Source organism: Porcisia hertigi, chromosome 15 (genome assembly GCF_017918235.1).
Source record: "Porcisia hertigi strain C119 chromosome 15, whole genome shotgun sequence".
Classification (NCBI taxonomy): Eukaryota; Euglenozoa; class Kinetoplastea; order Trypanosomatida; family Trypanosomatidae; genus Porcisia; species Porcisia hertigi.
In genome coordinates, this window is record NC_090574.1 from 211,998 (window position 1) to 237,189 (window position 25,192).

A 25,192-nucleotide genomic window follows, 5' to 3' on the forward strand; every position below is an offset into this window, starting at 1 on the left:
CCAAGGACTTGGCCACGGTGAATGGACCCGAGGTGAGGCGGCTGGAGAAGGCGATTGGCGAGCTCGTGCGCCGTTCTGCAGAGGATGAGGCCGAGCGCCAACATCATCGCCTTGTGGACGCGGACGGGCTGCACGAGCGCTTCCCGTTCCTGCCGGAGGAGCCGGTGCCGGGCGTGTCGCTGGTGGAGGCGGACGTGGTGAACGACCCCGAGTTCCGCACGCTGGCGAACGCGCTGCTGGACCTGCGCCGGGGTCCCAAGACATCGCTGGAGGCGCTGCGCGCCGCGGAGGAGGCACTGGCGAGTCGCGCTGCCGAGGTGGCTGCGTCGAAGCAGCGCGCGACGGAGGAGGCGCGTGTGCACTACCCGTTCCTGTCGCGTCGCGTGGCGGGCGTGTTGCTGTGCGATCTGCCGCTGGCGCGTGACGCGCTGTTCCAGGAGCTGATGGCGCAGCGCGCCCCGCTGCTGGGAAGCCCTCGCACGAACGCGGCAAGGCTGCGCGCGATCGAGGCGCATGCCCAGGACCGTGTGCGGGAGCTCGCGAGCGTTAAGAAACAGCTGGGCAGTCTACGCGATGCAGCGAATGACGAGGTGCGTGCGCGCAACCCGTTCCTGCCGCACAGCGACGTGCGCGGTGTGCCGCTGCGCGAGCTGGGTCTGATGCGAAACCCTGAGTACGCCCAGCTGATGGATCACCGCCTAAGGCTGAAGGAGCGACCGGTGGAGAATGAGGTAGAGCTGACTGCTGTGGAGGCGCGTCTGAAGGAGCGCGCTACAGAGGTGGCAAATGCGGTGCTCGTGACGGAAGCGACGCTGCGAGCCAAGTACGCGACTGTGGCGGTGTCTCCTGAGGCGGCGCTGCTATCGTCGTTGGCGCTTACACGGGATCCGCGGGTGGCACAGCTTGAGCAGCAGTGTGCAGCGCTTGCTTGCCAGCCGCAACCCAACCGTGAAGCGTTGCGTCTTGCGGAAGAGGCAGCGGCGGCACGCGTGCAGGAGCTGGTGGACGAAGACGCTGCCGCCGAGGTGGAGGCGGCGCGCGCGTGCAGCCGTGCTGAAACAGTACCCGATGTGCGTACGTGACGCAACGGAGGCGATAGGAAAGGACGCCATGTTTGCGTCGCTGGCGGCGCAGCATGCTGCTCTGCTGTCAGACCCTGCAGCCAACAGGACACCGCTGGCCGACGTAGAGGATCTCATGCGCGAGCGCGGTTCTGAGGTGGAAAGCGGGCGCCGGCAGCGACGCCGACGCCGGCCTGCCCACATCTCGCGCCTGCTGGACATGAACGACATTGCGCTCGAGGGTGGTGCGCTGGACGACTACCACGGTCGACGCCACCGCCACCGGCGTAGCCGCATTCTGGACGCACGGGATGTGCCGCTGGACGCTGCTGGTGAGGTGCACGAGCAGCAGGACGAGACAACGCTGCCTCCGAGGTCGCGCGGTGTCACGGCGCTGCACCACAACGACCCTTACTACCGAGAGCTGGCGGCGCTGCGCGCGTCGCTGGTGAAAGAAGATGAAACCGGGAACGCCGACGGCATCCGGTGTGTGGAGGAGCAGATGAAGGACCGCGTGGCGCAGCTGAACAGCGACGCGTCGCGCGCACAGGCGGCGCAAAAGCGCGCGGAGGCGGCACTGCAGGCGCGCTACCCCTTCCTCGGCCCCACCGTGACGGGTGAGATGCTGACGGCGGTGGGCCTGGAAGACGATGCTGTGTTTGTGGGTCTCGCGACTGAGTACGCAGCGCTCAAGGCAGCGCCGACGACGCCGCGACAGGCACTGGCGTCACAGGAACAGATGATGCGTGCGCGCGCGAGTGAGCTGGTGGCGGAGCACGCATGCGAGGAGGAGGCACTGCGGCGACTGATGCCGTTCGTGGGGCCGCTGCCTGGCGGCGTGATGCTGCGCGAGCTGGACATGGCCAACGACCCGGACGTGAAGCCGCTGCTGACGCAGCTAGAGGAGCTGGCCAAGGACTTGGCCACGGTGAATGGACCCGAGGTGAGGCGGCTGGAGAAGGCGATTGGCGAGCTCGTGCGCCGTTCTGCAGAGGATGAGGCCGAGCGCCAACATCATCGCCTTGTGGACGCGGACGGGCTGCACGAGCGCTTCCCGTTCCTGCCGGAGGAGCCGGTGCCGGGCGTGTCGCTGGTGGAGGCGGGCGTGATGAGCGACTCCGAGTTCTGCACGCTGGCGAACGCGCTGCTGGACCTGCGCCGGGGTCCCAAGACATCGCTGGAGGCGCTGCGCGCCGCGGAGGAGGCACTGGCGGATCGCGCTGCCGAGGTGGCTGCGTCGAAGCAGCGCGCGACGGAGGAGGCGCGTGTGCACTACCCGTTCCTGTCGCGTCGCGTGGCGGGCGTGTTGCTGTGCGATCTGCCGCTGGCGCGTGACGCGCTGTTCCAGGAGCTGATGGCGCAGCGCGCCCCGCTGCTGGGAAGCCCTCGCACGAACGCGGCAAGGCTGCGCGCGATCGAGGCGCATGCCCAGGACCGTGTGCGGGAGCTCGCGAGCGTTAAGAAACAGCTGGGCAGTCTACGCGATGCAGCGAATGACGAGGTGCGTGCGCGCAACCCGTTCCTGCCGCACAGCGACGTGCGCGGTGTGCCGCTGCGCGAGCTGGGTCTGATGCGAAACCCTGAGTACGCCCAGCTGATGGATCACCGCCTAAGGCTGAAGGAGCGACCGGTGGAGAATGAGGTAGAGCTGACTGCTGTGGAGGCGCGTCTGAAGGAGCGCGCTACAGAGGTGGCAAATGCGGTGCTCGTGACGGAAGCGACGCTGCGAGCCAAGTACGCGACTGTGGCGGTGTCTCCTGAGGCGGCGCTGCTATCGTCGTTGGCGCTTACACGGGATCCGCGGGTGGCACAGCTTGAGCAGCAGTGTGCAGCGCTTGCTTGCCAGCCGCAACCCAACCGTGAAGCGTTGCGTCTTGCGGAAGAGGCAGCGGCGGCACGCGTGCAGGAGCTGGTGGACGAAGACGCTGCCGCCGAGGTGGAGGCGGCGCGCGCGCGTGCAGCCGTGCTGAAACAGTACCCGATGTGCGTACGTGACGCAACGGAGGCGATAGGAAAGGACGCCATGTTTGCGTCGCTGGCGGCGCAGCATGCTGCTCTGCTGTCAGACCCTGCAGCCAACAGGACACCGCTGGCCGACGTAGAGGATCTCATGCGCGAGCGCGGTTCTGAGGTGGAAAGCGGGCGCCGGCAGCGACGCCGACGCCGGCCTGCCCACATCTCGCGCCTGCTGGACATGAACGACATTGCGCTCGAGGGTGGTGCGCTGGACGACTACCACGGTCGACGCCACCGCCACCGGCGTAGCCGCATTCTGGACGCACGGGATGTGCCGCTGGACGCTGCTGGTGAGGTGCACGAGCAGCAGGACGAGACAACGCTGCCTCCGAGGTCGCGCGGTGTCACGGCGCTGCACCACAACGACCCTTACTACCGAGAGCTGGCGGCGCTGCGCGCGTCGCTGGTGAAAGAAGATGAAACCGGGAACGCCGACGGCATCCGGTGTGTGGAGGAGCAGATGAAGGACCGCGTGGCGCAGCTGAACAGCGACGCGTCGCGCGCACAGGCGGCGCAAAAGCGCGCGGAGGCGGCACTGCAGGCGCGCTACCCCTTCCTCGGCCCCACCGTGACGGGTGAGATGCTGACGGCGGTGGGCCTGGAAGACGATGCTGTGTTTGTGGGTCTCGCGACTGAGTACGCAGCGCTCAAGGCAGCGCCGACGACGCCGCGACAGGCACTGGCGTCACAGGAACAGATGATGCGTGCGCGCGCGAGTGAGCTGGTGGCGGAGCACGCATGCGAGGAGGAGGCACTGCGGCGACTGATGCCGTTCGTGGGGCCGCTGCCTGGCGGCGTGATGCTGCGCGAGCTGGACATGGCCAACGACCCGGACGTGAAGCCGCTGCTGACGCAGCTAGAGGAGCTGGCCAAGGACTTGGCCACGGTGAATGGACCCGAGGTGAGGCGGCTGGAGAAGGCGATTGGCGAGCTCGTGCGCCGTTCTGCAGAGGATGAGGCCGAGCGCCAACATCATCGCCTTGTGGACGCGGACGGGCTGCACGAGCGCTTCCCGTTCCTGCCGGAGGAGCCGGTGCCGGGCGTGTCGCTGGTGGAGGCGGGCGTGATGAGCGACTCCGAGTTCTGCACGCTGGCGAACGCGCTGCTGGACCTGCGCCGGGGTCCCAAGACATCGCTGGAGGCGCTGCGCGCCGCGGAGGAGGCACTGGCGAGTCGCGCTGCCGAGGTGGCTGCGTCGAAGCAGCGCGCGACGGAGGAGGCGCGTGTGCACTACCCGTTCCTGTCGCGTCGCGTGGCGGGCGTGTTGCTGTGCGATCTGCCGCTGGCGCGTGACGCGCTGTTCCAGGAGCTGATGGCGCAGCGCGCCCCGCTGCTGGGAAGCCCTCGCACGAACGCGGCAAGGCTGCGCGCGATCGAGGCGCATGCCCAGGACCGTGTGCGGGAGCTCGCGAGCGTTAAGAAACAGCTGGGCAGTCTACGCGATGCAGCGAATGACGAGGTGCGTGCGCGCAACCCGTTCCTGCCGCACAGCGACGTGCGCGGTGTGCCGCTGCGCGAGCTGGGTCTGATGCGAAACCCTGAGTACGCCCAGCTGATGGATCACCGCCTAAGGCTGAAGGAGCGACCGGTGGAGAATGAGGTAGAGCTGACTGCTGTGGAGGCGCGTCTGAAGGAGCGCGCTACAGAGGTGGCAAATGCGGTGCTCGTGACGGAAGCGACGCTGCGAGCCAAGTACGCGACTGTGGCGGTGTCTCCTGAGGCGGCGCTGCTATCGTCGTTGGCGCTTACACGGGATCCGCGGGTGGCACAGCTTGAGCAGCAGTGTGCAGCGCTTGCTTGCCAGCCGCAACCCAACCGTGAAGCGTTGCGTCTTGCGGAAGAGGCAGCGGCGGCACGCGTGCAGGAGCTGGTGGACGAAGACGCTGCCGCCGAGGTGGAGGCGGCGCGCGCGCGTGCAGCCGTGCTGAAACAGTACCCGATGTGCGTACGTGACGCAACGGAGGCGATAGGAAAGGACGCCATGTTTGCGTCGCTGGCGGCGCAGCATGCTGCTCTGCTGTCAGACCCTGCAGCCAACAGGACACCGCTGGCCGACGTAGAGGATCTCATGCGCGAGCGCGGTTCTGAGGTGGAAAGCGGGCGCCGGCAGCGACGCCGACGCCGGCCTGCCCACATCTCGCGCCTGCTGGACATGAACGACATTGCGCTCGAGGGTGGTGCGCTGGACGACTACCACGGTCGACGCCACCGCCACCGGCGTAGCCGCATTCTGGACGCACGGGATGTGCCGCTGGACGCTGCTGGTGAGGTGCACGAGCAGCAGGACGAGACAACGCTGCCTCCGAGGTCGCGCGGTGTCACGGCGCTGCACCACAACGACCCTTACTACCGAGAGCTGGCGGCGCTGCGCGCGTCGCTGGTGAAAGAAGATGAAACCGGGAACGCCGACGGCATCCGGTGTGTGGAGGAGCAGATGAAGGACCGCGTGGCGCAGCTGAACAGCGACGCGTCGCGCGCACAGGCGGCGCAAAAGCGCGCGGAGGCGGCACTGCAGGCGCGCTACCCCTTCCTCGGCCCCACCGTGACGGGTGAGATGCTGACGGCGGTGGGCCTGGAAGACGATGCTGTGTTTGTGGGTCTCGCGACTGAGTACGCAGCGCTCAAGGCAGCGCCGACGACGCCGCGACAGGCACTGGCGTCACAGGAACAGATGATGCGTGCGCGCGCGAGTGAGCTGGTGGCGGAGCACGCATGCGAGGAGGAGGCACTGCGGCGACTGATGCCGTTCGTGGGGCCGCTGCCTGGCGGCGTGATGCTGCGCGAGCTGGACATGGCCAACGACCCGGACGTGAAGCCGCTGCTGACGCAGCTAGAGGAGCTGGCCAAGGACTTGGCCACGGTGAATGGACCCGAGGTGAGGCGGCTGGAGAAGGCGATTGGCGAGCTCGTGCGCCGTTCTGCAGAGGATGAGGCCGAGCGCCAACATCATCGCCTTGTGGACGCGGACGGGCTGCACGAGCGCTTCCCGTTCCTGCCGGAGGAGCCGGTGCCGGGCGTGTCGCTGGTGGAGGCGGACGTGGTGAACGACCCCGAGTTCCGCACGCTGGCGAACGCGCTGCTGGACCTGCGCCGGGGTCCCAAGACATCGCTGGAGGCGCTGCGCGCCGCGGAGGAGGCACTGGCGAGTCGCGCTGCCGAGGTGGCTGCGTCGAAGCAGCGCGCGACGGAGGAGGCGCGTGTGCACTACCCGTTCCTGTCGCGTCGCGTGGCGGGCGTGTTGCTGTGCGATCTGCCGCTGGCGCGTGACGCGCTGTTCCAGGAGCTGATGGCGCAGCGCGCCCCGCTGCTGGGAAGCCCTCGCACGAACGCGGCAAGGCTGCGCGCGATCGAGGCGCATGCCCAGGACCGTGTGCGGGAGCTCGCGAGCGTTAAGAAACAGCTGGGCAGTCTACGCGATGCAGCGAATGACGAGGTGCGTGCGCGCAACCCGTTCCTGCCGCACAGCGACGTGCGCGGTGTGCCGCTGCGCGAGCTGGGTCTGATGCGAAACCCTGAGTACGCCCAGCTGATGGATCACCGCCTAAGGCTGAAGGAGCGACCGGTGGAGAATGAGGTAGAGCTGACTGCTGTGGAGGCGCGTCTGAAGGAGCGCGCTACAGAGGTGGCAAATGCGGTGCTCGTGACGGAAGCGACGCTGCGAGCCAAGTACGCGACTGTGGCGGTGTCTCCTGAGGCGGCGCTGCTATCGTCGTTGGCGCTTACACGGGATCCGCGGGTGGCACAGCTTGAGCAGCAGTGTGCAGCGCTTGCTTGCCAGCCGCAACCCAACCGTGAAGCGTTGCGTCTTGCGGAAGAGGCAGCGGCGGCACGCGTGCAGGAGCTGGTGGACGAAGACGCTGCCGCCGAGGTGGAGGCGGCGCGCGCGCGTGCAGCCGTGCTGAAACAGTACCCGATGTGCGTACGTGACGCAACGGAGGCGATAGGAAAGGACGCCATGTTTGCGTCGCTGGCGGCGCAGCATGCTGCTCTGCTGTCAGACCCTGCAGCCAACAGGACACCGCTGGCCGACGTAGAGGATCTCATGCGCGAGCGCGGTTCTGAGGTGGAAAGCGGGCGCCGGCAGCGACGCCGACGCCGGCCTGCCCACATCTCGCGCCTGCTGGACATGAACGACATTGCGCTCGAGGGTGGTGCGCTGGACGACTACCACGGTCGACGCCACCGCCACCGGCGTAGCCGCATTCTGGACGCACGGGATGTGCCGCTGGACGCTGCTGGTGAGGTGCACGAGCAGCAGGACGAGACAACGCTGCCTCCGAGGTCGCGCGGTGTCACGGCGCTGCACCACAACGACCCTTACTACCGAGAGCTGGCGGCGCTGCGCGCGTCGCTGGTGAAAGAAGATGAAACCGGGAACGCCGACGGCATCCGGTGTGTGGAGGAGCAGATGAAGGACCGCGTGGCGCAGCTGAACAGCGACGCGTCGCGCGCACAGGCGGCGCAAAAGCGCGCGGAGGCGGCACTGCAGGCGCGCTACCCCTTCCTCGGCCCCACCGTGACGGGTGAGATGCTGACGGCGGTGGGCCTGGAAGACGATGCTGTGTTTGTGGGTCTCGCGACTGAGTACGCAGCGCTCAAGGCAGCGCCGACGACGCCGCGACAGGCACTGGCGTCACAGGAACAGATGATGCGTGCGCGCGCGAGTGAGCTGGTGGCGGAGCACGCATGCGAGGAGGAGGCACTGCGGCGACTGATGCCGTTCGTGGGGCCGCTGCCTGGCGGCGTGATGCTGCGCGAGCTGGACATGGCCAACGACCCGGACGTGAAGCCGCTGCTGACGCAGCTAGAGGAGCTGGCCAAGGACTTGGCCACGGTGAATGGACCCGAGGTGAGGCGGCTGGAGAAGGCGATTGGCGAGCTCGTGCGCCGTTCTGCAGAGGATGAGGCCGAGCGCCAACATCATCGCCTTGTGGACGCGGACGGGCTGCACGAGCGCTTCCCGTTCCTGCCGGAGGAGCCGGTGCCGGGCGTGTCGCTGGTGGAGGCGGACGTGGTGAACGACCCCGAGTTCCGCACGCTGGCGAACGCGCTGCTGGACCTGCGCCGGGGTCCCAAGACATCGCTGGAGGCGCTGCGCGCCGCGGAGGAGGCACTGGCGAGTCGCGCTGCCGAGGTGGCTGCGTCGAAGCAGCGCGCGACGGAGGAGGCGCGTGTGCACTACCCGTTCCTGTCGCGTCGCGTGGCGGGCGTGTTGCTGTGCGATCTGCCGCTGGCGCGTGACGCGCTGTTCCAGGAGCTGATGGCGCAGCGCGCCCCGCTGCTGGGAAGCCCTCGCACGAACGCGGCAAGGCTGCGCGCGATCGAGGCGCATGCCCAGGACCGTGTGCGGGAGCTCGCGAGCGTTAAGAAACAGCTGGGCAGTCTACGCGATGCAGCGAATGACGAGGTGCGTGCGCGCAACCCGTTCCTGCCGCACAGCGACGTGCGCGGTGTGCCGCTGCGCGAGCTGGGTCTGATGCGAAACCCTGAGTACGCCCAGCTGATGGATCACCGCCTAAGGCTGAAGGAGCGACCGGTGGAGAATGAGGTAGAGCTGACTGCTGTGGAGGCGCGTCTGAAGGAGCGCGCTACAGAGGTGGCAAATGCGGTGCTCGTGACGGAAGCGACGCTGCGAGCCAAGTACGCGACTGTGGCGGTGTCTCCTGAGGCGGCGCTGCTATCGTCGTTGGCGCTTACACGGGATCCGCGGGTGGCACAGCTTGAGCAGCAGTGTGCAGCGCTTGCTTGCCAGCCGCAACCCAACCGTGAAGCGTTGCGTCTTGCGGAAGAGGCAGCGGCGGCACGCGTGCAGGAGCTGGTGGACGAAGACGCTGCCGCCGAGGTGGAGGCGGCGCGCGCGCGTGCAGCCGTGCTGAAACAGTACCCGATGTGCGTACGTGACGCAACGGAGGCGATAGGAAAGGACGCCATGTTTGCGTCGCTGGCGGCGCAGCATGCTGCTCTGCTGTCAGACCCTGCAGCCAACAGGACACCGCTGGCCGACGTAGAGGATCTCATGCGCGAGCGCGGTTCTGAGGTGGAAAGCGGGCGCCGGCAGCGACGCCGACGCCGGCCTGCCCACATCTCGCGCCTGCTGGACATGAACGACATTGCGCTCGAGGGTGGTGCGCTGGACGACTACCACGGTCGACGCCACCGCCACCGGCGTAGCCGCATTCTGGACGCACGGGATGTGCCGCTGGACGCTGCTGGTGAGGTGCACGAGCAGCAGGACGAGACAACGCTGCCTCCGAGGTCGCGCGGTGTCACGGCGCTGCACCACAACGACCCTTACTACCGAGAGCTGGCGGCGCTGCGCGCGTCGCTGGTGAAAGAAGATGAAACCGGGAACGCCGACGGCATCCGGTGTGTGGAGGAGCAGATGAAGGACCGCGTGGCGCAGCTGAACAGCGACGCGTCGCGCGCACAGGCGGCGCAAAAGCGCGCGGAGGCGGCACTGCAGGCGCGCTACCCCTTCCTCGGCCCCACCGTGACGGGTGAGATGCTGACGGCGGTGGGCCTGGAAGACGATGCTGTGTTTGTGGGTCTCGCGACTGAGTACGCAGCGCTCAAGGCAGCGCCGACGACGCCGCGACAGGCACTGGCGTCACAGGAACAGATGATGCGTGCGCGCGCGAGTGAGCTGGTGGCGGAGCACGCATGCGAGGAGGAGGCACTGCGGCGACTGATGCCGTTCGTGGGGCCGCTGCCTGGCGGCGTGATGCTGCGCGAGCTGGACATGGCCAACGACCCGGACGTGAAGCCGCTGCTGACGCAGCTAGAGGAGCTGGCCAAGGACTTGGCCACGGTGAATGGACCCGAGGTGAGGCGGCTGGAGAAGGCGATTGGCGAGCTCGTGCGCCGTTCTGCAGAGGATGAGGCCGAGCGCCAACATCATCGCCTTGTGGACGCGGACGGGCTGCACGAGCGCTTCCCGTTCCTGCCGGAGGAGCCGGTGCCGGGCGTGTCGCTGGTGGAGGCGGACGTGGTGAACGACCCCGAGTTCCGCACGCTGGCGAACGCGCTGCTGGACCTGCGCCGGGGTCCCAAGACATCGCTGGAGGCGCTGCGCGCCGCGGAGGAGGCACTGGCGAGTCGCGCTGCCGAGGTGGCTGCGTCGAAGCAGCGCGCGACGGAGGAGGCGCGTGTGCACTACCCGTTCCTGTCGCGTCGCGTGGCGGGCGTGTTGCTGTGCGATCTGCCGCTGGCGCGTGACGCGCTGTTCCAGGAGCTGATGGCGCAGCGCGCCCCGCTGCTGGGAAGCCCTCGCACGAACGCGGCAAGGCTGCGCGCGATCGAGGCGCATGCCCAGGACCGTGTGCGGGAGCTGTCTGTCGATGTTAGAGTGGTGGAACTTTTCCATTTTCATGAGAGCGAAGCTGTTCGCGCTAGACACCCGTACCTGGCTCACAGCGATGTGTCCATAGTCCCCTTGCGGGAGGTCGAGGTCGAGACGGACAGAAAACTACAGCGTTTGGCTGGACGCCGTTTGGCTCTAAAGTCCGGTGCAGTAGTCGATGTCGCTGGGGTGGCCCTCGTCGAATCGGAGATGCGTGAACGTGTTGCGGATCTCGCTGGTCGCCTCCGTTCTGCGGAGGTGAAAGACCGCCGGCGCTTCCTACCGGCCCATCGCCGTTCCGCTGGAGTCTTTTTCGCAGCCCTCCATATTCCAGAGGACGAGGAGATCGTGGAGTGGCGGCTGGACGTCATAGAAAACCCGAACAGCGACGCGGAAGAAGAGGTGGTGGCTAAAAAAGCTATGCGGCAGCGTGGAAGTAGCTTGCTGGATGCTTACATGGAAGCAGAAGCACACATTGCGAAGCAACTGCACCGACTACGCCGGAGTTTCCCCAACTGCGTGCGAGATGTCAACCCATCCATTGAGCTGGACGACTATCTGGCTACGCTGCTTAATGCGTATGCCGACTGGGTAGCCTTCATGGACGAAACCGAGTCGACATTGGTTCAAGTCCAGGAAGAGATCCTGGCACGCAGCGTAGCACTGATTGGCGACGACCGATGTGTAGCCGATGCCCTCCACAGCTACTGCGTAGCGGAAGCGGAGTTGCGTCTTGCCAAGGCGCATCGCCAGCCGCTAGCGCAGCTTACCGGCCTCCGTCGTGTTACCGACGTGGCACAGTACAAATACCGTCTTTGGTCGCGTCGACAGGCCCGCCGTCACGTGGCAGCGCCGCTCTTGAGCTTTCCTGAGGATCAGGGCGACTCATTCGACTACGATGGCGCAGAATTGGTGTCAGACAACGACACGTACGCCGCACATTTACGACAGGCTCATTCAAAGGCATGTAAAGACTCCGTTTTTCTTTACTTGCAGCGCCAAAAGGCAATCTTGTCGGCGTCGCGGAACCGCAGCGGCGTGCGCTGCGCATCCGAGCTGCTAAAGCGGCGACTGCGCCAACTCACTGGAGACGCTGCACGGCTGCAGCGGACTAGGCAACGTCTCGACAATGCTATCTTGAGACGATATCCGTTTCTCCAAGCACGCCACTTGGTGAACGTGTCGCTTGCAGAACTCCGGCTGGAGGAAGACGATGTTTTTATGCGCCTGGCAGCGGAACGCGATCGGCTACTGAAGCCGCCAAGCGACCTGCGTGCGAGGTACCCCTTCCTGCCTTCCGTGGTCAACGGTGTGCCAATAGAGGAGCTGGGATTGGAGACAGACCCCCTTTTCATGCGGCTGGCATCGCAGCGCGAGGACCTCATCGGGCCCCTGCGTGCAAAGCTGCAGAGCGTGAAAGACCGCGAGGAGGCTATGCGGGTACGCATGAGCGAGCGTGTTGCGGCGTACGTTGCAGCCGAAAACCACTTGCGTGACGCATATCCGTTCCTGGATGCCAACGAGTTGCCTGTGCCATTGCAACGGCTGCACTTGGAACATGATGTATCCCTCCAGAGGCTCTATGGGAAGTACGCTGAACTGCGCAACTCCACATTAGAGGACGACGTTTTGATGACGGGCACCACGACTACGATGGTTAAACCAGGTCGGCGCAGTCGTGTCAGTAGCCTCGCCAGCAACAGTAGCCTCATGTCGGCACGCCCGCATGTGAAAACGACATCGCAGAAGCAGCTGGAGAAGCAGATGCGCGAGTGGGTGATGCGCCGTGGCGAGGCGGAAGCTGCGTGGGAGTTTGCCAACATGATGGATCTCGAAAGCCTCGCTGATCGGTTTCCTTTTCTGCCAGTGGAACCACTCCCAGGCATCCACCTCGCTGAGATCGGCGCGCACGCCGATATCACCTTCTGCTCCAGGGCAGCAGAAGTGGAGGAGATACGCAAGAAAATGACACCGCCAGAGGAGGTGAGTGCGGCAGAAGACGCTCTTCTCTCGCGCGTCATGGAGCTATCCGGGGAGAAACATACGAACACGGAGCGCTGCCGTCTGCGCGATCCTCGCCTGCCGCGGCGTGTCGGCGGCGTGCTCATTGGCGACATTGATGTCCCTGAGTGCAATGACACGGAGAAGACCAGCGAAGAGGCGGTGCTGATGCTGTACCACCGGGCAGTGGAAAAAGTGAAAGCGAGACGCGTCTGCGAGATGGACGAGGATGAGGCCGTGCGCTCCCGACATCCATTCCTGGTCATGAACGACGTACACGGGGTGCCGCTGCGGCAGCTGCCGCTTTCTGATGACCCCATGTTTCACTCTTATATGCGAAAGTGGCGAATTCTTCTGTCTGCTGAGGTGATCGATAGAGAGAAGCTGCGCATCTACGAGGACCTTCTCTGCGAGTCTGCCGAAGAGCAGGCACTGCGCCTTATCGCTGTGAATGTGGAGATGGCAAATCGCCTGACACAGCTCCAGGTGACGGATGTGGTGTCGGCCACGACGTCGCTGCTCGACTTACATAATGTGTTGGTCAAGGCGCGCGATGTGTTGGTGACCGAACCTAGAAGCGGCGTCTACGCACCGGCCACCGTCGAAGACCGCGAGCTGTTAGCCTGCATGTCGAAGGCGCTTCATGATGCATCCGAAGACATGGTGCAAGAGCTGACCGCGCTGCGTCAGAGCTTCCCGTGGAGCGTGTGGGATGTGAACCCGGCGCTGCGGTGTGACGTGACCTTCCAGCGGCTAGAAACGCAGCGGTTGTCGCTTCTCTCAACGTTCGACCAGATGGAGCTGCTGGAGTCGCTCGAGACAGAAGAACGTAAGCGCAGCGTTGAACTTATCGGGGACGAAGCGTATGTGCTCGATGCTGCGAAGGCGTGTGCGACCTCTGCGAATGAGCCGCTGCGCCGGCTTCGTGCAGAAGAGCTGACGAAGCTATGGAAGCATCAGCTGCGCCTGCGTCACCGCCAACGTCGCTTGATATCCTTCACAGACATCCCCGACGACACCGCCGATGTGAATGATCTGGCGAACCCCAGCAAGGGCCGCGCGTTGAAGGCACGCAAGTCTCGCGAGCGCCGGAAGCGCAGCATGAGCTGGACAAGGCTGGACGTAGACGTGATTCCAGATAACGTGTTTACGGAGATCAGGGAAGACGATATTCACACCAGCCTCCCCTGCTCTGCCAGCCCAGGTGAAATTCTGACGGTCGAAAATGGTGTGGTGACAGTGCAGCCGAACCGCCTGCAAAACAGTCATGTGCTGTTACGGCAGCTCACGCCGAACAAACAGCAGCGCCGACAACGCTCGCAGTCTCAGGTACAGCATCGACACGGCAGTCTCACTGCCGAGAGTGTGCCCGACGACGAGGCATGCGCGATGCTCCAGGACGGCACGATTGTTCCCGTTGTGTCGCTGGCGCCCGCGGTCGCAGATACAGCAATGCCGAAAAGCAGCCTTGCCTCCTCCACTGTCACTGTCCTTGACACGATACCCGCTCGCTCAGCGGAGCCAAATATGGCCTCAGGCAGTGACGCCGCAGGCTCGTCGCCACGAGGTGATGCGACTGAGCCACGAAAAGGAAAGAAGCGCGTGTTGAAGAAGCGCTTGCGTGTGTGCCGCACGAGTAGCACCTCCATTGACACAGTACCTGACGAGACGCCAGGAGAATTGGTCGAGCACGGTATGGATAAAATTGACACCGTCGCCTACAGGACTGTCAGGACACAGCGTCCCGGTGTCTCTGATGCAACTGCCGGTGGCGCCAAGAACCTAGTTAGCGGCGACTGTCACCGCCCCCTGCAGCTACCTGAGCAGCGGCGAAAGATGCACGTCCGACAGCTTCCCACAAAACCTAGGCTGGCAGCACGCCCCGCCAAAATGCCGGAGCTCAGAACATCGCCCAAAGCAAGTGATGCGAAAGCTGGGGGAGAGAACCCGGCACCGGTGGTGCGAACCAAGTCACAGAAGCGCGGTGGTTCGCGCATGGGCTCGCGCGTACTTCCCGTTGTGGACGAAGTGCCAGAGGTCACCGTGGGGCTACTGCGTGATCAGGAGAGCGAAGAACACCAGGAGACTCCGTGCGATACCACTGCTGCGGCGATGACACTGGCCCGTAGGCCACAGCTTCAGCAGCAGCAAGACGGAGGCACCACAAGCAGGTCAAGGAGCAAGCCAAAGCAGTGTATATCTCGTCCATCGAGCCCCCAGCGCTCTCGTATCAAAATCTCGCAGGTGGAGGAAGTGGAAGTGCGTGAGATGCACACCACGGTGGAGGAGAAGCAACTGGTGTACCCGGCCGGGGGTGATCACCGTCGAAGCGAGGTGTCGCGCGAAAACATCGCAGCGGAACAGGTGAAACACTCAAGGAAGTCCTCTGTTGCACCGCAAGGCATGACTCCTTCTTCGGCAAGGCGCTACTCCTCTCACTCCCACAATGCCGTGCTGCTGGAAGAGAGTCAAGAGGTGGCGGAGCTGGCGGCCGAAGCGGCTCTGGTGCAGCGCGCACTTCGCGAAGCACAGCCGAGTCTAGCGCGGGCGGTCACTCAAGACGAAGTAGAGGCTGGAGCTGAACCAATGAAGTATGTCTTCGAGCACTACGACCTCAGCAGCTACTCAGCCAGCGAAGGCGTGTCGAGTGCGCTGCTCACGACGCGACTTCGGGAGCTGGAGGAGCTGCTGCAGATCTGGATTGTGCAGCGGTCGAAGGAGGCGATGGAGCCTCGCGCGACGACCTCCGCCAACATCCAGGCAGTGCGGCAGTCTCGCCGTCTGCAGGTGGCCACCAGCCGTGACACAGTCGAAAACCCACGGCAGGTTCCCTTTCGATGGGCACGCCTCACTGCACAGGAGCTGGACGAAGACACTGGCCTGCGCAATTTGATGAACGGGGCCGCCTCACAGCAGCACATCGCCGACTATTTATCCTCGTGGTCCGCACGCAAGCAAGCTGCCAACGAGGCTTTGTTTGCGAGATTTCCTTTCCTCCCGACCCTCCCGTCCGGGTATGCTCTGACAGAAGTGGGCTTCACCAACGACGCAGAGTTCCAGCGCTACGCCCGTGGGGGGGCGTACCAGGAGAGCGTCCACGTCCAACAACAAATGCGGGACATCGTAGGCAAGCTGGCGCGCACCAAGGCGGCCGCCGCCCAGGGACGCCGGGCGACGCGCTATGTTGACAAGGTCCGCGTCACTGTCGAGACAACGCGTGATGCCGTTGCACCGGGTGCTCGGTCGACCGTGGCGCAGCCTGGTCGTGGCGGTGGCGACCTAACGCGGCTGGTCAAGGATGCGCAAGTACTTGTGGAGAACCCCGAGGATCAGCAGCTGTTGGACGCCATTCTGACAGCGCGACTAAGAAAGACGAATCGGTTCCTGGACAAACGGCAGCGCCTGCCCTTTGTGGCTCAGAGCAAACAAGAAGCGGAACGACTGATCAAGCGCATGATGGTGCGCATGAGGAAGGAAAAGACATCGGACATCCCGATGAGTATGGAGGATGTCGAGACGTTGCGGTTTTTTTTCGACGGCGTCGATGTCGATCATTTTGGTATGCTGGACCGCACCGACACGACCGACTTCATCATGCTCACTTTGGGAGAAGAGAAGCACATGAGTCGCACAGATGTGGAGCGGCTGCTCTTCCCAGATGTGCTGGGCGGCGCCGTACTGCCGACGCTCGTCGACTTCAGTGACTTCTCGAAGTTCTACAAGATGGTGGCTTTGCAAGAACTCATGAAGCAGGACAGCGCCTTTGATCAGCAGGACGTCGTGACGCGTGCGACAACGGCGGCGGGAGCGGCGTCCACCGCTTTGCGCTGCCCGGAACCACCGTCCGCGTCGCCGCAAACAGGCAGTAGCCGTCGTGGACGCCTCAATGCCGTCAGCAGCAGTGCCCTGCCGGTGCGAACCTTCGCCTCCACACCCTCCTCGGCTGCTGCCTCAGCCGCAAGAACGGGAGACAAGTCAGCCATTCCACCCAGCAGCACTGGGCTGCAGCGTCCTTCCTCGGAGCCGCGGCCACACCCCGAAGGAAATGGCACTCATCACACGCTGCAACACCGGCAAGAAATCATCCACACCCCACCGAACTCAACGAGCGACCGTGCTAGGGCATTCGAGGGTAGCACCGCAGCAGCAGCAGCACCGGATCGCTGGTTTGTGAAGAGTCAACCCGGCTCCGGGAACGCCAGCGCATCGGCCAGTACTCCTCCGCAACCAGAGTAGTAAGCAAGGTCTAAATAACAATCACAAGTGTATGCTGAAAAGAACCCAGCTCGCGTCTGTCTGTCTGTGTGTGTGTGCATCTATGTTTGTTTGTTTTTTGTGTGTGCACCTTTTAGGGGGTCTCTACTTTCGCTTCTTTACTACAGTGGCCTCGCCACAACGACTACAAAAACACCACGAACACCATCCACCAACCACCCCCTCCAAGCGTCATGCGTCAACGCAACAGCCACGCACGCGCCTACCGTCGCCATTACCACCACCACAGCGTGCACCCCCTCCCTCCCCTCCCCTCCCTCCCTCCTGGCGCGATACCCCCTGACAACAACACACCCCCACTACCTCTTCCTTTTTGCAGTCCTTTTGATTGTTTGTTTGTTTCTTACACGCTGATACATTACATCCTGCTCATCAAGGCGTTGCCCTACTTGGAAGCCTCACAGACTTTTTTTCGTACCTACACGCACGTCATCCAAAGGCCTCCAGCCCCCCCCCCCACTCTCTCCCCCCCTCCTCTGTGCCTCATGTGGCGTCACGAAACGAAGTCTTCTCCCTCCACATCCGCTTCGCAAGAAAAATTGGTGGAAGGTGAAAGCGGCACTCGAAATAACAGAGAGTTTGGCAGTGCCTCTGTGGTGCACCTGACAAACAGCAACAGCAACGCCGCCTCAGCAGCGACCAGCACCACCCGCAGATGGCCCCTGTTCTCACTTTTTCCCTCCACACGCAGTCGCAGTCCCTCTGACGCAGGCTCAGCCCATCGATACCAGCGGCACAAGAAGAGCGATACTATCTACAGCGATGACGACAGCGCTGCATCGCCTGCGCTTCCGCTCATAAGCAGCAGCCTTTCTACCGATAAAGCGCCGACAGTCCAAGAATACAGCCCGCACCATTATGCGCGTGCGTTGGTGGTCGACCAAAGCAGCGATCGGATGCACCTGCATGGTATGGCGCACATCCGCCAGCGCCACTGCCCAGCAGAGGCGCTGAATCCTCGTCGTATCAGCGATGCCCTACCGCAGCCGCCAAGCTGCGGGCAAACGCAGGTGAAGAATCGAACTGACAACGACGACTTGAGTAGTTTGGCGGCCGTGCCTGAACAAAAAAACCTCCGAGAACCTCCAAGAGAACCCATACGCTCTGCCCCAGGGAACCCGCACACCGTCAGCGGCGACGATGTCTTTCTTTCTGACAACGCCTCGGCGGGTGTCCGCCGAGGTGCACCACAGACAGCAATGCAGCAGCTCCTCAGCGCATCTCCACACTCTCTGCCACATACACAAACAACCTTTCGAGAGGTGACGGCTAGCGACAGTGCGTCTTTCGCCTCAATGCCGCACTGTGTCACCTCTCACGCCAACTTGTCGGCAGCCTACGCGCCCGCGCCGCCCGGCTTCAGCAGCGGCATTCGAGGACTTCGCCCCTCGAATACCACAAAGGCCGGTGGACAGGTAGTCGACCAGAAAGGCCGTGAACTGACAAAGCGACGTAAAAATCGCCTCGGTGCAGTCGCCCTTTTGTCCCCCACGGCTCTGTCGCCTCGGCAGCTGGTGACCGAGGAAGCGGAGCGCCAGCGACTGATGGCCGAGGAAGCGGAGCGCCAACAAGTGATGGCCGAGGAAGCGGAGCGCCAGCGACTGGTGGCCGAGGAAGCGGAGCGCCAGCGACTGGTGGCCGAGGAGGCGGAGCGCCAGCGACTGATGGCCGAGGAGACGGAGCGCCAACGACTGATGGCCGAGGAGGCGGAGCGCCAGCGACTGATGGCCGAGGAGGCGGAGCGCCAACGACTGATGGCCGAGGAGGCGGAGCGCCAGCGACTGGTGGCCGAGGAAGCGGAGCGCCAGCGACTGGTGGCCGAGGAGGCGGAGCGCCAGCGACTGATGGCCGAGGAGGCGGAGCGCCAGCGACTGGTGGCCGAGGAAGCGGAGCGCCAGCGACTGGTGGCCGAGGAGGCGGAGCGCCAGCGACTGATGGCCGAGGAGGCGGAGCGCCAGCGACTGGTGGCCGAGGAGGCGGAGCGCCAACGACTGATGGCCGAGGAGGCGGAGCGCCAGCGACTGGTGGCCGAGGAGGCGGAGCGCCAGCGACTGATGGCCGAGGAGGCGGAGCGCCAGCGACTGGTGGCCGAGGAGGCGGAGCGCCAACGACTGATGGCCGAGGAGGCGGAGCGCCAGCGACTGGTGGCCGAGGAAGCGGAGCGCCAGCGACTGGTGGCCGAGGAGGCGGAGCGCCAGCGACTGGTGGCCGAGGAGGCGGAGCGCCAGCGACTGATGGCCGAGGAGGCGGAGCGCCAGCGACTGATGGCCGAGGAGGCGGAGCGCCAGCGACTGGTGGCCGAGGAGGCGGAGCGCCAGCGACTGATGGCCGAGGAGGCGGAGCGCCAGCGACTGGTGGCCGAGGAGGCGGAGCGCCAACGACTGATGGCCGAGGAGGCGGAGCGCCAGCGACTGGTGGCCGAGGAAGCGGAGCGCCAGCGACTGGTGGCCGAGGAGGCGGAGCGCCAGCGACTGATGGCCGAGGAGGCGGAGCGCCAACGACTGATGGCCGAGGAGGCGGAGCGCCAGCGACTGGTGGCCGAGGAGGCGGAGCGCCAGCGACTGGTGGCCGAGGAGGCGGAGCGCCAACGACTGATGGCCGAGGAAGCGGAGCGCCAGCGACTGGTGGCCGAGGAAGCGGAGCGCCAGCGACTGATGGCCGAGGAGGCGGAGCGCCAGCGACTGGTGGCCGAGGAGGCGGAGCGCCAGCGACTGGTGGCCGAGGAGGCGGAGCGCCAACGACTGATGGCCGAGGAGGCGGAGCGCCAGCGACTGGTGGCCGAGGAGGCGGAGCGCCAGCGACTGGTGGCCGAGGAGGCGGAGCGCCAGCGACTGGTGGCCGAGGAGGCGGAGCGCCAGCGACTGATGGCCGAGGAAGCGGAGCGCCAGCGACTGGTGGCCGAGGAAGCGGAGCGCCAACGACTGATGGCCGAGGAGGCGGAGCGTGCTGTGGAGAGAGAGAGCTGGGCGCACGCAGTTCAACTGCTGCTGGGGAAAATCGCTCACACGTGCGAGGATGAGACGTCAGCGCCTGCAGAGCTCTATCGCAGCGCTGTGTCCATCGAAGCCCCAGTTCTGAGATGTATTCACGCCGCATGGCAGCTTTCGAAGGAAGAAACCAACAATGAGGTCTGCAGGGCGACCTCCCATCATCGCGACGGCGACGCCATCAGGGACTACGGCACGGTAGTGCATCTTGTGGCGGCGTACACGCAAACGGTCGTGGCAGGTGAACATGGCAGTTTAGAAGGAGAAGAGCACCCTCAAATCCAGCGAACTCGGCGGAGCGTCCTGGAGGGTTGGCAGACGATCTCCCTACGACTCCCTGACATGTGGCGTAGGGCGTATGCTCTTGCGACGGTGAAGTCGGTCAGTGATGAACAGCGGACAGCAGCGACGAATCTGGAAAGCAGAAAGGAGCGAGAGCCCATAGCGATGGTGCGCCAAACGTCGGCTTCAGTCGGCACATTTTTCGTACAAAGTTGTTCCTGTGGCGGCGAACTTCTTGGCCTTCGTGAAGTACACGCCAACGTCGTAGCAGGCCTGGATGGTGCCCTGAAGCTATTAACGCCGACAGCGGCCGCCCTTGGTGCCCGCACTCTTTCAGAGATGTCGCCATGGGTAGCAGAAGTCTTGACAGCGATTGCTGAGGTTATGATACGTCACGATAACAAGACCAGACAGCACGTCGCTGAGGCTGCCAGCGCCACATCTGCAGCGGACTTCAGCGACAACCTCGATAGGGCCATGCAGAACGCAACAGTGCAGCTGCGGGAAGGCTCCTGGGTGCTCTGGTACCTACTGAGAATCGTGGGTTTGCTGGCATGGTGGGAGGGCGTAATGCCATACCTCTCTGGCCCTGTGACCCACACGCCACACGGGCAAGGATCGCGTGGGGAATGAGGGGGAGGGAGGGAGGGAGGGGGGGGCAGAGAGAAGCGCAACACATTCATCTGATGTAACAACGATGCGGTTGCACCCCAAGTCGTATGTCTGGACTTGCAATCTTTTATTCCACGGCCTATCCCCTCACTCACCACCATCTACACGTCTCCTTCCTCCGCCTAAATCGCCTCGCGCCGCTGCTGTTGATGCACGCACGGATGGGGGAGAGTCGATTGCGTATACGTGTGCTCGACTCCCCTCCCCCTTCTTCCCTGAGTGATCGCTTTTACTGTTCATCACGGATTCGGCCGTCAACGTCTGCGGGGTGGGCATAGTCATAGTATTTGTCCATGGTGAGAAAAGAAAGAGAGTAGGGCCCTATGCGTGCCTGCGCGCGCGCGTGTGTGTGTGTGTGTGTGTGTTTGTCTACCCTGCTTTTTATACTTGTGTCACGTCGGGTTGCATCAGCCCACCGCCTTGTCATCTCCCTCCCACAGCACCGCCAGTACAAGAAACCACCGAGTGGGCCTCTCGGGGTGCGCAAACACAAGCATAAGCTTTCAATGGACAAGCACACACGCACCGTTGTAAACCTGCTGTGCATCTATTGTGCACCCCCCCCCCCTCACAGATATGAGCTGCATTGCCTTTCTACTCTACCCCTACCCCTACCCTTCTCCCTTGAATGGGGTACGCATTGTTGTTGCTTTGCGCTGAGCTACGGCTGGTCCTCCTCGCGTGTTCTCCCTCCACACCCTTTGGGGGCTTAGCAGCACTGCCCCCTTCCCTCCGTGCAGCGAGTGCAGACAACTGAGCTGCACAGCCATATACGTGCATACTTATATGTATTACGCAGTTGCCTGAAGTGCAGAAACTCAGTACGACTCAGTGTGGGCAGCTCCGACGAGGACAGCGGCGTCTTATATGGGATTCTCTCATCACCTACCTTCTGCCCCTTCCCCCCTCCCCGCCCGCCCGTCCGTCCGCGGCGCAGACATATGTTCAACACCCTTCGCTCCATCAAGGGGCATGTCGACGCTATGCAGAATGACGCACAGAAGCACACGTCCCCCACCTCCCACACTGCCCCACCCCGCCACCCCGCCACAGATGATCTTCGCTGGTTGTTCCCGTACCTCTGCCTCATCAACCGGCGTCAACGTGTCTTGCGCAGTGAGGGAGGGGCGAACGAAGATATCCAAGGCAAATGTGCAGGGCCCGGCGGTGACGCTGTGCCCACCGCCGCCGAGTCGTCTGCGCATCATCAAGTCGCAGAGGCCTGCATGCGTTACATCCCGCCCTTGACAGCCATCATGCTGGCGGACTCGCAGCGCAGTGACTCTGGAGTTTCGGCTCCGTTCTCTACAACAGAAGTCTTCGATGAGCCATCCCAAGGCAACGCGGAGCTATCCGTTGTCAACGACGCGCTTCCCGGGTGTACCTTGTGGGGATCTGTTCTTCGCCTATGGTGCACCTCGCACGGTGACTGCCCAACACTGCGCTCTCTTGCTGCAGCTGCCCAGGTGCAATGCCTCTCGCCGGGTGGACAGCCGATTGAAGCAGAGCTTGCCGGCATGCAGCGTATGTATGCCGCCTTGAAAACAGAAGGCTCGGACATGTTGCGCTGGCTCCTGGACGACGAGGCAGATCGCCGCAAAAATGATGACGCCCCGTCAAACGGCGAGGGAAACAGCTGGCGAGACACAGAGTCGTTTACTGTGTGCGCCAGATCTCCAGTGGCGACATGCGCGCTGCGCCGGAGGCGGCCTCGCAGTCCTGCAGAGCTCAACGCCGACGAAGCACCTCGGGGGGTCGCTCGCGTTGCGGGCGCCAGAATTCCCCTGAGTGAGCACGTCAGTGCCACCGGCTGCTCCGCCCCTCCTGTCCCCCTCCGGGCTACCTCTGCTCGGGCGCAGGTGGCAGCCTCTCGATCACGATCAGCAACCCCACCGTCGCGAAGCCGGTCACAGTCGCCGCCGCCGTTCGTCGCACCACCTACTAAGGCCGCGGCGGTGGCACCGACGCGCCAGTCCTCGTTCTCTTTTGGAGTTCGAACCGGCGAACGTCGTGGCGGCACTGCAGTCGGCAAGGCCGCCGTCCCACTACAGCCCAAACAGCAGCAGCAGCAGCCGTCGCAGGAAGGGGCGGAGGACCGCGCTGATGTGTATGGTGGGGCGACTCGAGTCACGGAAAGTTGCGCGGGACTCCGTGACGGCGCGCCGCGCCCACACGAAACCTTGTGGCAAGTCAATCAGAACATCCCCACTGTGCCGCCGCCCAGGCCGCTTCGCCAGACGACCCTCGCGGCATTCACCGGAGGCGACGATTCCTCGACAGTGGTGCACCGGTGTCAACCGCAGTCGCCTCCACCATTCGACTCTTCTGCGAAGCGTTCCTGGTTCAACCAGTCGACACAGCAGCAGCAGCAAGCGGGCATCCCTTCCAAAGCCCCACCGTACGAGTACAACCTGCGCCACATTGCTGACAACAGTGGGAGCGTTGGGGGCGTTGAGCGAGCAGATGAACGAGGCTCACATGCCTCAGCGGTGGCTCCGGAATCCAGGAACCACCTGTCGCCGTGCAGCAGCGGCGGCCCATCTACAACTGCTGCTGGCTTCGTAACGGCTGGTGAACAACTCCTCACCGACATTCGCCAAGGACGTGCCATGAGCTCCGCGTACCTCAGCAATCGTTCTCCTGCCCTTGGGCTGCGGCGCAATGCCGGCTTTCAGCCCCCGTATCAACAGCAGCAGCAGCAGCAAGCACCACCAGCAGGCACCACCGACGTGCAGACGGTGCTGAAGAGCATAACGGCACCATCTCCAGGAAAGGCAGGCGGCAGAACTGGGCCAGTCAATGGCGCTGGCGGGGCCCGCGGCGCGGACGGCAGCGCCGCCTCGGCTACCGTAAACCATAATCAACGCGATGGGGACGACGACAGCGGGAGCTACCCCTCCTCCCTTCTCTTGCCAGACGGCTCTGTTCCGCCGATCCTACTGCCACTGGACCCAAAGCTCGTGACACAAGTGGCGATGGAGATACTGGATCACGGCGCCGGTGCGAAGCAGGTGGGCTGGGACGACATTGCAGGGCTTCAGCACGCCAAGTCGAGTGTGGAGGAAGCCATTGTATGGCCGCTGCGCCGTCCTGACCTCTTTGTGGGGCTGCGCGACCCACCACGCGGGCTGCTGCTCTTCGGCCCACCCGGCACAGGCAAGACGATGATCGCCCGCGCCATCGCCAACCGCGCGGCGTGTACTTTCCTCAACATTTCCTCCTCCTCTCTCATGTCAAAGTGGATGGGCGATGGTGAAAAGTTGGTGCGCTGCCTTTTCGCCGTCGCCGTCGTGAAGCAGCCGAGCGTTATCTTTATTGATGAAGTCGACTCGCTCCTGTCCGCACGCGGGGAGGGGGAGATGGACTCTGTACGGCGAGTCAAAACAGAGTTCTTGGTGCAGCTGGACGGGGTGGCGACCGACCGCGGAGATCGTGTACTCCTGATCGGGGCAACGAATCGCCCAGATGAGCTGGACGAGGCGGCAAGACGGCGCATGGAGAAGCGTCTATACATACCGCTGCCGGACGAGGCGGCCCGGCGTGAGCTAATCCAGCGTCTTCTCAAGTCGCTCGGCCCAAGTGAAGCAGGCAAGGTGAGCGATGTCGGCAACACAAGTGAGGCTTCCAGCACCAACATCACGACCTCAATCCCTTCGGTCGCCCATACACTTACTGACGCCGATCTGGACAATCTTGTGCGCAGCACTGAGGGCTACTCTGGTGCCGACTTGAAGCAACTGTGCAGAGAAGCCGCCATGGGGCCACTTCGCGAGATGTCCATCATGCAGCTCAACGCAGTGGCTGCTGCCGATCTGCGACCGGTGCAGTGCAAAGACTTTAAGCGAGCCCTGAAGCGCCTAAAGCCAAGCGTGGGGCCAACGGAGGTGCGGCGATACGCGGAATGGAATCGCCTCTTCGGTTCCTTCAACGAGGACGACGACGACGACGACGAGGACGAGGACGACAAGGCGCTCGCACGTCACGAGTGCCAAGACGCCGAGATTTGAGGACCGCTAGCTCCACTTACACAAACACACACACACACACCTCCTCCTCTTCCCTCTCCACAGGGTTCAAACCTCGACGATTTGTGCAGTCATCGAGGTCGCCTATGTTGTAGTCCATCTATCCACACACGCGCGTCTTTGTTGTTGTTGAAGGTTGCGCTAAACAGAAGTTGGAAGTTGGGGGGAGAGAGACAGGCGGGGGGAGGGGAGGGGGAGGGAGTTGACGGCGACGGTGGCGGTGTTGCGTGAAAGAGGTAAATGGGCGCCACGCAACGCAATGAAGTGGAGGCCCTTGACAGCAGTCGCTTTGATTGAGCTCTGTGTAGTGGTTTAATTTTTTTTAAGACGATATTGCGCACCTCTGATGCATCTCTCGGCAGTCCTCCCCCCCCCCTCCCTCCTCGCACTTGTTAGAATTCTCCATATCATTTATACAGACGCACATCGGCGAACATAATGCACACACCCCTCTGTAGGTATCGCCCGCCCCCCACCCACCCACCACCCCCCACCCCTTTCAGGAGCGTCGCCGCCCATGAACGCAGCTCCTGG

The 25,192-nt window shown here is 63.9% G+C and overlaps 3 protein-coding genes across 3 annotated transcripts in view; all 3 read left to right on the top strand.

Annotated features, from left to right (window-relative positions):
* JKF63_06084 (uncharacterized protein) overlaps positions 1 to 16,653 on the top strand; it is a gene marked incomplete at both ends in the record, with an annotated part of 37,941 nt that extends 21,288 nt beyond the window's left edge. Inside the window, one exon of the mRNA XM_067902036.1 lies at positions 1,452 to 16,653. Coding sequence (XP_067758383.1) covers positions 1,452 to 16,653 — 15,202 coding nt within the window. The remainder of the gene's footprint in view (positions 1 to 1,451) is intronic.
* Positions 16,654 to 17,987: 1,334 nt separating this feature from the next.
* Positions 17,988 to 20,594, top strand: JKF63_06085 (uncharacterized protein; the record flags this gene model as incomplete). Its single annotated transcript, XM_067902037.1, has 1 exon — positions 17,988 to 20,594. The coding sequence occupies one exon, from the start codon at positions 17,988 to 17,990 to the stop codon at positions 20,592 to 20,594; it is 2,607 nt and encodes an 868-aa protein (XP_067758384.1).
* Positions 20,595 to 21,574: 980 nt separating this feature from the next.
* Positions 21,575 to 24,640, top strand: JKF63_06086 (uncharacterized protein; the record flags this gene model as incomplete). The annotated part of the gene is made up of 1 exon (XM_067902038.1): positions 21,575 to 24,640. One exon carries the CDS (start codon positions 21,575 to 21,577, stop codon positions 24,638 to 24,640), a length of 3,066 nt encoding a protein of 1,021 aa, XP_067758385.1.
* Between the last annotated feature and the right edge of the window lie 552 nt (positions 24,641 to 25,192).